Raw genomic sequence first — 14359 nt, 5'->3', positions numbered from 1 at the left:
ACATAATAACTCACGATAAAAGGATCCTGTTAGTCCAAAAGCTCAAGTAATTGTTGAACTTATGTTGGTCTAATAAAAGGTGTCACTTCACCTCTGGGTTCCTGTATCTTTGTGCAGACTGAGAAAAAATGACAACAGAAAGAAAGTGAGTAACTTGCTCAGAATTACACTATATGCTCACAATAGTTAATGTAATTTAAACTCAGATTTCAAGAAATAATATTTTCTGTAAATTGTTTTTTTTAATTGTTTTACTTTGCCTCCACTTGAGGAGTGAATTGCAGGTATTGGTCATCACGTTGACCTGACCTAAATGAAAAACTCAGACTTCTGTTGTCTTGTGGTAACACAGCCTATTGCTAACTAGAATGTGCCACATCCTCTCCTTTCAAATATATTTCAGCTAAAAGACATCAAAATTGATGGTCCTCAGCTCACTGGTTAGCATATTTTTTCACATTTGATAGAATCCTTCCAACACTCATTTTAAATTAATGTGCAACTAGACAATGTTGGATAGGTACAGATACTCAAAAAGTACTTTATGTAATAACAGAAGTTTATAATAAACCTAAGCAGAAGGCAGAAATTTAAGTTGCAATCTATAAAAAAGGAGCAATGTATTTCTAAGACCATATTAACAGGTTTTTAAAGATAAAGGCAGCAGCAAATTCAACACTAATGTAATGGAGCGCAGTTATGAGCAGTACAACACAGAAATCCTGGACAACAGAATAGAACAGATCGTGCATCATAAATGTACTTACCCCGGGGTATTTTGTAACCCATCTCGCCAGGCTTTCTTAGAGTTCGTAGTACATGATCAGAGTGTAAATTTAATAACAATCCAGCCAGCCACAGTACAAAACCTTGAAGCAAGCATATAAGGGATGTGAGTGATTCCTCAAACTGCTTTCCTAAAACAAAACATTTTGTATTTTTTTGCACAGTACAGACTGATGCAAAATGACAACTTGAAGCAGCCCTATACTTGGCATGATTTTTAACAGTATTACTAAACAGTAACAAAACTCAGTGTACAATACAACTGTCACTTAAGAGAAGCATGGAACATGCATTATATTAATATTAAACACTGGGTCGTAAAACTAATAAATTGTATGGAAAAATACACAAGTTAATTGTGAATGCATTACTATACACCCATGGTACTATGTAACACAATATTTCATTTGTAATTAATAAAAATGTAGTTAATCCTCTGGTTGCTTACTAATGATTTGTACAGGCAAAAGCAAAGCATGGGAAGCTACAAAATATACTTAACCAACTTCAAGAAAGGTTAACATTTGTTGTTAAAAGCAACACTTTATTAATATAGTCCACAGAACTCTGGCAAAAGCATGAGAGAGGAGATGCTTACTTCCGATTATCTACCATTCCCTCTAACATTCCATTCTAGCCTGTTATACATGCATTTGCTGTTACATAGGTTCATAGACTATCAATCGATGATGATCTTAAGAAGCTTAGCCATTCCCACAGTAGTTTTTAACCCTAATATTTTGGATAATTTATTTATTTATATTTGTTTACCATGGTAGTGCATTGAAATAACCCATAGAAAGGCCAAACAAGAATATTTTGGGACGTTTACATGTTTCATTTATCCATGAGTGTCAGGGAGTGCTAAAATGGGGGTGAATTTGCAGTTAAACTATCCAAATGCAAGTTGGATGGGAATTCCAAATGGATGCACATTGAGTAACAACTAAGTTCTAGCTCTCCCAGTGGGAAAACAGATCCTTAGCAGAGAAAGCCAGTGGGCCTAAATTTCTGGGTAAATTTCAGTAACTGGCTAGTAAGTGCACTGCCTGGATGTCAGGAAAAAGATAAGATAATAGAGGGGACCTGAAGGAAAATCAGCTACAAAAGGTGAGGGGAAAAAAAACAACGACTGGGAAAATTACTGCAGGTGTTCAGCAAAAAGAAGTGCAAGCTTCAGAAATGACTTCCAGAAAACTAGAGGAAAGTATAAGACAACTGCACAAAGACCTGGTTAAAATAAATGAAACATTGACAGAGTACATCAACTCAAACAAAAGGTTGGAAAAAATGGAAGAAGCTTTAAAGAGATATTCAGATGAGGTGATAAAACTGCAAAACTCGGAGGTCAAAATGAAGAAAAGGCTGGCTGAATATGAGACTGCACAAGAAGAGATATTTAAAAAATAATAGAATTACTGGACAAAGCACGTAGGGAAAACCTGAGATTTTCAGCTGTACCAGAGAAGTTGGAACGGACAGACTGTATTAATAGAATGAAAGTACAAATAAGCAACTGGATTGGTAGTCTACAACAGGAATTGTTAATGGAAAGGGCACATCATGTGTATGCCCCAAACTTGGCTATGAGAGAGCAATCTAGACCTTTAATAGTAAAGATGCAATCTTAGCAGGAGTTGATTCTGATAAACTGTGGCAGAAGGACAAAGTCTGCATAAACTACAGAAAAAGTGGAAGCAGCGTCTTTGTAGAGCGCACAACAAGCTAAAATTTTATTAAGTGCATTTTATCTTAAAACCAATGCCAGACTTCATCAGATAAAACCTGGCCCACAAAAATGCAGAAGCTTTTATACAAAAGAAATTCTCCACCTCATAAGTGGGAGACGGCAGAGTGTTTGTGGAGAATGACTACTCATTCTACACCAGGCAGAAGAGGAATACATTTATTTCATTATTCAAGGAATGCCGAGAAGCAGGAGTGAGATTCAAACTGCTGTACCCAGCCGTCTTCAAAATATTTTTCAATGGAGGTACAAAATCATTTTTTTTAAGTACACACTAAGGAGGAAATACAATAGTTTGTCCAACAAAAAGTGAGCTGTGAAACAGAAGGAGATTCTGCTTCTTGTTCTTCTGGTAATAAAGAACACAAGAGAAACTTTTCCAAGGTTTCAACGGAAAATGCTTAAGAGAAGGAAAAACACGAGCTGACTATAAGAATTGAGAGTACATTGGAAATGAAGCAAATACAGCATTTGGGAGATGGAGATGAACAGGAATAAAACCAGTAACTTGGAAAGTGACAAATGTGAGATTACAAAGCAATAATTATATTTGTGAAACATGACAGAACAAATAAATATGGAAATATTGGACTTTTTTGGACTTTGTTAAACTTGTAGGGGACTCTAAAAGCATATGCCCTACTTCATGTCATTAATGTTCTGAAAAATACTTAGGAGATGGGAAGAGGTAGGAGAAAGTTAACCAAGTAAAACAATTTTTTTTCTTAATGGTACTATTTTTTAATAGTGCACAGTTTTCTTTGCATGCTATAAAGTAGTGTAATGGGGATACTAATGTAAATAGCTGCTCCTGTTTTTTTTTTTCCTTTCTCCCTTCTTTCTTTCTCCTTGTTCAGTTTTAAGTAGTATAAGAGCTGCAGTGTAAAAAGGTAGAAGAAGAATCTGGTTAAAAAGAGCATGACAAGAGAAAAATTAGCATGTTTTTTCTCATTCTTGCATAAAGGATCTAGTAAAAAGTTTTAAGGAAAAGCAAGTAAATGAAATAAGAATATTACAAAGATTTTTCTAGTAAATAAATGTATGCTTAGCAATTTTGTATTCAGTTCTCATGTCACTAGGAGACAATTTGATAAAGAGAAATGGCTAGGACATAATGTTCTCTTAAAGCACTCAAGTGTTTTCCCAACTGAGAGATGTATAAAGATAAAACAAAACTAAACAGCACTTAGTAGAAGCACAGGCTGCACCATGCTTCTTAGCACTTAACCTGTCTTTTAGGGCAACTAAGGTCTGTGACTGTGGTTGTATGTTTGGAAAATTTGTTCTTATAAGGGCAGTAACACTTCAATATTTGAAAATGTACATAGTTGTATGTTATTCAGTTAATTCATTTTGGGGAAATTAGGGTGTGCTTTTTTTTTTTTTTTTGAGGACTTTCAATAAAACTAGAAGTTTTGTAAGATGTGACATAGGTTCAAATGGGTATGACAAGAAACAACTGTATAAAAACATCAACATGCCAAACAGTGTATGCATGTAACACAAAAGCTGTAACTAGACATTTAACAAAAACAGCTGTTATACACAAAAAGTGGAAATAATAACATTTTAAGACAATGATGCTTTCTGTAATGTCTTTTAATGTCAAATGTCTCACACATAAATACAAAGATAGAGTGTACTGAACGTTACTAAAAAATGCAGAATGCAAATAGCTATGCTATAGGAGACATACTTGGAAAGAACTAAACATGTGGATTTGATAAAGAAAGGTTTTCAGGTTGGTTATTCAACAGAATACCTGGGGCGAAGAAAAAGAGGACTACTTATATTACTTGCAAGAGGAGCTCCAATAGTGACAGAAGAAAATAAAAAAAGATAATAATGGTAGATCTGTAGTACTAAGGGGCTACTGGCAAGGGAGGAGGATTACACTGGCACGTATTTACATTCCACCTAAAACTGCTATAATGGAGCTTAAGAAAATTTTGGGAAAAGTAATCAGCTTTCAGCAAGGAATATTACTTATAGGTGGGGACATGAATTGAATTGTAATACTGAAGGTGAGCCTGGGGGCCAGAATGGAAAATATAACAAAGGAGGGCAGATTTTGAAGAAATGTATGAAAACATTTGGCATGGAAATGTGAATTCATTACTAGGAGTTTGGAGTGAATTTACATATTATTCCTCAAGATACACAAACTGAGCTAGGCTAGACAGAATTTACATTTCACAGGAACACGTGCATTTAATTGAAGGTCTTGATATGTACCCAATAACTATTTCAGATCATGTGCCAATAATAACTAAAATAAAAACACAGGGTAATGAAATAAAATTGAGACACTGGTGCTTTCTCACATATCTGTTGAAAAGAGAGGACTTTAAGGAATGGGTAGCAAAAATTATTCAAGAGCTACTAGAGAAGATAGAAATTTCTTCTGAAAATATAGCTAGGGAATGGGATAAAATTAAACTGGAGTTTAAAAATTGGGTGGAAATAAAAGCATGGGAGATATAGTTAAGAAGTAACGAGCATTATTTAGAGGGAATGACAAATATTAAAAGTATTACAAAACGGGGAATCCTACAGAACAAGAGGAGAAGCAACTCCAGAATGCTAAACGGAAAATAAGGGATTACCATGATAATATGCATGAGTTTAGAAAGATTACCATTAAGCAACTGCTTGTTGATAATTCTAGAGCACAAAAACTTTTAGCAGAATGACTCAGGCAAAATAAATTAGAAAGGGCTGATGCCAAGCTTAGGGAGACTATAACAAGAAAGATAAGAGATCCTGTAGAAGTATTAGAAATATTTTGGAAATTCTACGAAAGTCTGTATAAAGCATAGAAATATGGAAATCAAGAAAAGGTACAAATATAAATGTTTACGGAAGAATTAAACGTGCCAAGGTTAGCAGTAGACGAGGCTTAACAATTAGCAACAGCTAGGATAGGAGAAGATGAGATAAAAATGGTGATGCATAACCAACCTACAGGAAAGTCCCCAGGAATAGTTGGTATTCCAGTTGAAGTTTGGAAGCTAGGAGGGAAATACTGAAAGATATGGAAGGTTTTGTTTAACAGTATTTTGGGAGGGTGGCCTAATGGTTCAGGTGTTTGCCTTACAAACACAAGGTGCAGGGTTTGAGTCTCTCAAGGGATAATTGGCTAGGCTTAAAATGGCTCGCAAGGGTAGTTAGCCTAGTACGAACCTATGAAGAGGAGAAATACCAACATTCTGGAAGAAAGTGGTGATAGCTGTAATACCTAAAGAAGGCAAAGATCCATCAGATCCAGCTTCATACAGGCCCCATTTCAATACTAAACCACAATTATTAAAGTGTTTATGTCTATAATGGCTAAAAAGAATGGCAAGACTGATGGCAAACTGATATGTATGGATCAATGTGGTTTTGTGGAGGGAAGGCAAACATTTGACAACATTTACAGAACATTTAAGCAGAATGTAAGACAATACCACTGTTGCTGGTGGGTCTTGATGCACAGAAAGCATTTGAAATAGTAAATTGGGACTTTATGAGTGATGCAATGGAAACATTTGCATTCCCTGATAAAATGATAAGGCTGATTAATTAAAATGATAAAAATGTATGAGGGATCAGAGGCGAAAATTAAAGTGGGTGTGTTACTCTCTGATAATTTCTGCCTGAGCAGAATAACTATTCTGGAGTGTACTCTTTCCCCTTTGTTATTTGTGTTATATTTAGAACCACTGGCAAAGAAAGCAAGGGACTCAGAAATTCAAGGATATAATTGGTATGGTAGTCAAGAAAAGTTAGCTCTATTTGCAGATATTATTTTACACCTGTAAAACCAGAAAAGGACACTACTGTGTTATGGAACATTTTGAAACAGTTTCAGATCTTTTCAGGATACAAAATTAATGAAGGTAAAACAAAGGCAATAGCAGTAAATCATGTATCCATATATGAATTGGTTCAGCAATAACCATATTTATGAAGACAAGATAAAATGAAGTATTTGGGAGTATGGATGAAAAATGATTCTAGTATGGCAGCTAAGAATATGTAGGAAGAGACTAAACAAAACAATACAAAAACTGAGAAATTGGAAGCTCTGCTATATGGATAGTAATTTACAAGCAGTTAAAATCTTTTTAGTCCCATTAGTCTTATATACAATCAGGCATATTTTATCAACCAGAAAAGTTGTGGAAAATTATTAGTAAAGAACTGAATGATTTTATCTGGAAGGGGAAGATGGCAAGTGTCAAGTGGGAAAAACTGATTCTTCTAATAGAACAAGGTAGATTGGGATTGCCTGATTTGAAGAGGTATTTCAGAGCTTCATGGTTAAGGCCCCTATACATAGCACAAGCATAAACCTATAATTCAAAGTGGAAAGGGATGATGACAAATCAGGGGGGAAGCTAAAGAAACAAGAAAAGACTGGGATTTTGGATGCAGACCTTTAAGGAAAACAACAATAATCATACAGAGTATTATATTCATAAAGTAGCAGAAACTATTCTAAGAACTAAGCAAACATGGGAATGGAGAAAAGAGATTCTGCTGATAGGGATTACTGCAACTAGGGATACAGACAATAGGCAAGAGAGGGCTGGAATTTATTGCTGAAAACTGGCAAAGCAACCAAGGTATTGGGAACACATAACTAGAGAGGGAAAGGCTATAGATTGGGAAGCTGCCAAGAATTTATTTGGACTGCAGGTTAGAGACTGCCTTCCCTATCAAGGACTGATAGAGTAAAGGCATAGAGAAAGAAACAGGGGGAGTCCTAAATGAAATACTAGCACTGGTAGAGTTTTTAGTAGAATCTAGAACAGAAGCTGCTGTTAAAAAAGGAATAATTAGTACAGCATATAAAATATTGCATAACTAGAAGAATCAGTCAGAGGGGGTTAGAAAGGACTGGGAAGAGAGACTGGATAAGCAATTCACAAGGAAACAATGGGGGATATATGTACGTCTCCCAAATATCCAACAAAATCTATAGGATATTTTTGCTTGGAAATGTTTACATAGATATTTTTATACCCCAAGTAGACTCCAGAGAATATTTCCTCAGGTAAACAGCAAATGTTGGAGGTGTGATTGGGAAGAATGAGGTAATTGGGAACATATCTTTTGGGAATGTGATGAGTTGGTAGACTTTAAAGATTCCCTCCAGGCTACTCTGTCAAGAGATACTGGGTGAGCATATTGGTGTTACTAAGGAAATAATTTTTCTGAGCTATGATACAGAATCGTAATTGCCTAGACAAAGTAAGGCCTCGCTGAGTCTAATTATGGTGGCTGCCACAAAAGTAATTACTAGAAAATGGAACTCAAAGTCTAAACCAACTATACCAGAAGTAGTGAATATAGTAACAGACATAAAACAACTGGAATTTAGATCTCTGAAAAAGGGAACAATACATACAGGGGAGGAACGAAGTTGAAAAGAAGGAAGGACTTGAATGAGCTATATAATGTTTGACTGACAAGGATTGGGTAGATTTTAAGTTATGTATAATGTTTGCAACTAAAACTTATGTCAATACGGACTGTGATGTAAAATACCTGCAACTAGGACTATGTCAATATGGTTTGCTTTCATTTATATAAATGTATGATTGACTATGTCATAAGTGATAATTTAATAAAGATGCTTCTTGTTAAAAAAATGTAAGATGAATGAATCCATGAATAACATAATTACTTTCCTTTATGGGGAGTAGAAGATGGTTCCATAGAAGCAGTATTGTTGGTAATACAAACCTATCCCTCCAACTTATTCTATTTATTTTGCAAAAGAAACTGAGATCCCTTGAGCAAGTATTTATGATACCATTCGACTTGTGAATGTATAATAGGACTGACAGAAAAGGGTCTGCTAAAGCTCTCTATGCAAGTTAGACGCTGCCTCTTTGTAGTTTGTATGAAACCAAGAAAAAGAAGGCTTTAAGACCGTCTGCATAAATTTTGTGATTTTAGGCCCTTGATGCTTGATGATAAAGCATTGTGTTCCTTCTAACTGTGCCAAGTGTTTGGGCAGGTACATACTGAATGGGACATTACATTGACTAATTGGCCTGATAAAAGCCAGGTACAGTGGTAGGGCTGCATTCATGGATTTGGACACCATACTTTTATATATAAACTGTGTGATGGAAAAGGACTTCCTTACAGTGATGGGTATTGGTGATAAATTAACAGTTTATTGTCGATGAAGGTTCCCAGATTTATGTCCAGCAAACTGTTCAGTGGAGAGGTTCAACTCTACTCAAGACCATGCAGACAGTATTCGCAGACCAGTTTAAGCATGAGTGGGACATGACCACCTCCATCTTCTCTTTGCATGTATGGTGGCAGCCACAACATTTAACATTTTTTACTTCTATGACCAAAGGGTGAGGGAGTCCCTACATTTCATTCATAATGAGTGAAATGGTTAATGTAATTTCTGTGAGGAGTCTGTTGTGGAATATGTGCAAAATTTTAGAAGTAGGTCTAGAGATCTTATGGAGATGGCACAGGAGCACACAGTACAGGTACAACAACATCAAAATGGTATGAGCAGATAGTAAGACAAAAAAAAATATGTATAACGCAAACTAATGCTCTTACTCCTGTTTGGTAGAATAAGTTGGAGGCAGCTTGGGAAGGTTCTTTCACTGCTGAGAAAAAGTTACATCATGTTAATTATGTGACAGATTTGTAGGGCAGGAAGCAGAAATGCTAAGTCTACCATGTTAACATGATAAGGTTCTATCATGACAGAGTTTATGGTACTCAGTACCTACAGAGGATCACGGAAGAAATCAGTGGGGGATCCTGGGGTAAGACCTTGACACTGAGGCTTGATCTGACACTTAATAAGTGGATGTAGTGATGTTACAGTTTCTATCTTCTACTCGGGTTCAAGAAAGTTAAGCAGAACTGTAAGAGTTAGGAGATACATTCACTGTTAAGGCCATGGTGTATCCAACTGGAGGCACACCGTGTGGTTACAGGGCCCCACTGCCCACTCAAACAGACCCCATGCAGGGTCTGTGAAGATGTAAAGCTGACTAAACCACTAAAGAAATTGGATCTGGGAGAAATCAGGAATCCAACAGTTCCTGAGCCACACTGCTACAGCTGGTCTCAACAAAGAATGGGAGTATTAGATTCTATGTGGACTATGGGAAAGTAGAGTTACATAATAAGATATTTAACCCATGCCCAAAACAGATGGTGTTTTGCAGCAGCTGGATGAGACTATGAATATGACAACTATTGACTTGATGTTAGGTTTGTGTATCAATGTATGAAAGCAGCTACTGGATAAGTTAGAGCTGTATTATGTTTCTAAAATGTAGCAAGATGCATCAAATATTACTTATTTTATGCTGTTTGAGATCATACTATATACACCAGTATACAGAATTAGTCCAGCTTGGCATTATAATTTAAAGTTACCCTGTATACAATTATTAACTTCAAGAAAGCTGCTTAATTGTAGGTATTAACAGCTGACAATCTGGTGTTTCTATCTAGTTTACAGGGAGTTATAATGCTAGTATCTCAAAAAAAAAAATAAGTAAAGCTTAAAATTAAATGAAAATGGTGGGAACTCAGCAGACTGAAGGCTGTCAAGTAAATGGAAAGCTTGCAACAACAGAATTAAAATGAGATCAGCTCTCAGGAAACTTGACTCACAATGATAGTGCACTAATGTAAATGTGCTTGTATCTCTCCTACAGTCCCCCCCTCCCGCAAGGAGAATGGAAAACGTGTAAAGCAATTAATGTGCATTTAACAACAATGATATTCAGTCAATAAATCCACGAAAAAATTAACCATTTGTAGAACTGTGTATTACTAATGGGGTTCCATGCTTTCAGATCTACAACAAAAGCCAAATGGATTACTTAATTAGCTGATTAACAGCAGTGGTGTACAGGGATAAACCCCTGGCTATGACCTAGGCAACCCAATTTCAGTTACTAGCTCAGGCCCCTAACGAGCTGGCAGAGGAGGATAGGTATGCACACCCTGTACAATTGGACATCCACAGCAGTAATTCTTCAGAGGAGGAGCAGGACTGCATTACATATTGGGGGGGGGGGGGGGGGGCTCTCCGCTCAACAAGCCACGTCTTGTGGCAGCCTTTATTAATGAGTGCATGGGAGTGTGCACTCACAGATGGAAGGCATTGTGGGCATTCACAGTGATGTGGGGAGCCTGTCCCTCTGCCCAGGGGGAGGGGTAAGGCCATACAAATGCCTAACAGGGAGTATGACTACAAGGACATAAGCAACCCACTTGCTGCCTGTGTGACAGCCCTGCCTTGATGTCTCTCTTCCCTGTCCTATGCTGGGGGATTCCTAGTATGGGGGATTGACTGGAGGCAATACCATAAAGGGAGGCTTGATCATCAGCAGGCGAAAGGGCAAAAAGCACCTAAAAAAATAAACAAATAAGAGACATCTCCTTTAAAAAGTGAAAACTGAATGGCTGAAGAGCCTAAATGCAAGCCTTTACAACACAAGGTAGAAAGCTACAGGAAGATAAACAGCTTAAAATAATGATGATTAGATGAAACAAAAGTATTTGGAGATTTATTTTTCACCACATTATCATGGCAAAGGTAGGAAAATATAAGCCTTTTTGGACTGGCTCAAGCATGAACATTTCTTCTGATGAAAGGATAGCTTATAATAAATGACTGTGAAGAAAACAAAACAGTTAAAAAATTATTTGCTTGCTTTTCCTTAGACAGCCAAAAATGTCATACTTCGATAATTCAGCATCATTCACTGAGGATTCTGTGATGCAACAATGTTGTGGTAATTTAGGGAAACTGGAAAGTGAATCTACACTTACACATTACACCTATAACTAGAATTCCTTAATGAATCTGTTTCCAAGACAGATCAATTAACACAATTTCACATACCATGGTCCAATATACAGCAATATACTTGATCAGCAATGTGAGCATTATAAGTAGAGTAAAAGCGATAAAGGTTTTCGTATTTGGGCTAGAAGTCACTACTGATGGCAGCGTATCAGTGACTAGTGCATTTTTTTAAATCTCTAAGCTCTTTGTCTTTGGATTTAACAGCCAGAATTGCTGGAGATCTACTGTGAGTTTCTTGCGTCACACTCAAAACATAGCACTCTGTTAGCTGCTTTCATGCACTGATGTCCAAGTACTTTGATACGAGGACAAAACAGCTTTTTTGGAGAAATTAGTGTAGAAGAAAAGCATTGCCATAACATGAAATTAGCACAATTAAAATATAAAGAAGTTAGCAGTGTAGCGTGAATGATCACATGTTCTACTATGAAAGATAACAGGTTACAGACAATGGACAAGACTTGGATCTGCACTACAAACCAATGATTACTCAGATGGCACCTTATTTGCCAAAATGAAAGAAACAGCTTAAAACAAGAATCACATATCTGTTAGCCATAGCTCAGTAGAAAAGGAATGTAAGCAAAAAGTGTAAAGCACAAATGTAGTATCAGCTGTCTGCATGGTGCTTGCTGGGGTGGGTGCTGACTGATAATAAAGTATGGTGGCACTGTGAGTCTACAATTTCAAAGCAGTACAAGCACTTGAAAATTATGGGTTACTACACTTAAAGGGTGCACAGCACTGCAGGCAGTGTATCCATATGGAAAATAGTAGTCAATAAGTTTTGGGGGCCCTATATTTAGACTACACACAGCACTGCAGGGTGTGCATTTGTGTAGAGAACAATACTGGAACTGATCAAAGGAAGGTTTTTCTACATTTAAGGGCAAACAGCATTGTAGGCGGTGTACCCAGGTACAGAGAAGGCACAAGTACTTTTTCTCAGAGGTGGTCTGAGATAACTGCCAGGGTAAGCTACTTCTCAAAAGTCACAGCTCATGTAGTGATGTAGGAACCAAATCCACGACAATAGATGGCAAAGCCTAACAGCTCAAAGTTAACGCTCTGTGTTATACTACAAGATATGGGATAGAACTGCAATGCAATATGACACAGTTCAGCATGCAAATGGGGGGGAAGGATTACATATTTAGGTCAGAGGTGCACATTAAACAACTACTGTGTACAACCCCCCTGAAGAACAGTGCACAAGGAAACACGGGTGTAATGTTATGCTGAGGGTGCACAGCAAGAAAACATTACGTACTCTATACTGCTATAATGCCTGCATGTTCATGCAGCCATAATTATAATAGCAAATCTGCACAGTGAACTTGGTGGGGAAGAAATGTTTACAGACTCACTGCTGTAAAACTACTAAGGTAGGTGTGAGTGAACAACACCAGAGACTCAACTGCTGTGTGTGCATTTCCCATTCCTATGCACTGCTGTTCATTTGCATCTTGTTTGGGCTTTAAACCCAGTAACTGATGTCACAAAAGTGCAGGGTTCTGTCACATTAGTGAAATCTGATGGTACTGTCTGTGTGTGTGTGTGTGTGTGTGTGTGTGTGTGTGTGTGTGTGTGTGTGTGTGTGTGAGAGAGAGAGAGAGAGAGTGAGAGTTTGCTTTTTTTCTCCTTCTGCCTGATGGCTGCCAGTATTCCTAAGACCTGAATGGCACATTCATTCTCCATAGGGCATGAACCTAAAGACACATTCATTATCTCATACAGTAAAAGTATAAAACCTGCCCAAGATGCAGCTCACATCTGGGACGTTTACTTGGCACTTGATCATGGTCCTTGGTACTAAAGCATTCTTGCTGTACACTCAACCTAAGCTAGGGGGTCAGCCCTGCAGGAGATGCAGGTATACTTCCTTCTCCCAAGGAGGGTAAGCTGACTGCAGCCCCTCTTCGCATCCTCCACAGCTGGGGCTCTGACTGAACCAGAACTGTCTGGGTCAGAGTCACGGAGCTGGCTGGATGACTGGTGTATTGTATCTGACACGTCCTTAATTATCCAGGAATAATAAACACAGTGTCATCATTAGGGAATGTGACACTATACCTAAGCTCTATATGCACTCAAAAAATTTGTCATACAGGATACTTGGGGAGATAGTCCTAAAGAAACTTAGCCCTCTGTACAGAGCTACTATCCACTGTTCTAATCTCCCAGAGATTAACTGGACAAAAGCATTAAAAACAGATAGCAGACCAAGAAAACAAATACACTTGTCAGAAAGAATGCTTATGTATTTACAATAAGTTTGAGCTAAAAAGACCTCTGATTAGACAAGAAACATTCCTCATCTATAACCCTGAGACTTTCATGAAGCAATACTGGGAAACAAGCCTACCCTGTTATTTTTTTTAAGCTAATAATATTTCAAGTGTTTGCAGATACTAAACAGTTACACTATCTGCAACATTTACAGACGAACAAAGAAACTGTCACACTGGGTGGATGGCTTAGTGTGAGCAGCTACAGTTTACTGATACAGCATAGCTTAACAGAGTTGGTTATATTAAAACTGAAAGAAAATTTTGACCTTGAAAAAAGGCACAATGTGTTTTTGCTTGGGCATCTGGTATTTGTATTTCATTCTTAGCTAGGAATGCAGATAAGTATTTGTGTTTATTTGGACAACCCGAATTTGTGTTCTCTACCTTCTTCCCAAGATTTGCAATAAACTGCTAACTCAGCACAAATGCTCAATACTTACGTATTTGTTTATTGTTAAGTAACCCTTTTTGTTCCACCTCTACCGCTTTGTAAAACTAAAGCAAGGAGGGATCAACAATTCTTTTAAGATCTGCTTGTAGACTTCCTACTGGACTTCATATTCCTGACAAGACCTGCTCTCTCCTCAGTTGGCAGTTCCCCTTCACGAAATGTCTTTAGATTACCCTTCACAGAAATATGGTGCATGTTTTTCATACTTTCTTTAAAAAAAAAAA

General features: G+C 37.2%; 1 protein-coding gene across 4 annotated transcripts in view; it reads right to left on the bottom strand.

The window, feature by feature from the left end:
* Positions 1 to 14359, bottom strand: part of SRD5A1 (steroid 5 alpha-reductase 1) — a 294710-nt gene that overhangs the window by 136321 nt on the left and 144030 nt on the right. For 3 of the 4 annotated variants that reach the window (XM_044065404.1, XM_044065405.1, XM_044065407.1), the window contains one exon: positions 768 to 869. In XM_044065404.1, coding sequence (XP_043921339.1) covers positions 768 to 869 — 102 coding nt within the window. Of the gene's footprint in view, positions 1 to 14; positions 119 to 767; positions 870 to 14359 lie in introns of all 4 variants that reach the window. The other variant, XM_044065406.1, reaches the window with a different exon arrangement.

Source organism: Protopterus annectens, chromosome 3.part0 (assembly GCF_019279795.1).
Source record: "Protopterus annectens isolate FY-2018-M chromosome 3.part0, PAN1.0, whole genome shotgun sequence".
Taxonomy (NCBI): Eukaryota; Metazoa; Chordata; order Ceratodontiformes; family Protopteridae; genus Protopterus; species Protopterus annectens.
Note: the sequence above shows the minus strand (reverse complement) of the source record. Positions and strands in the feature narration are given on the sequence as shown.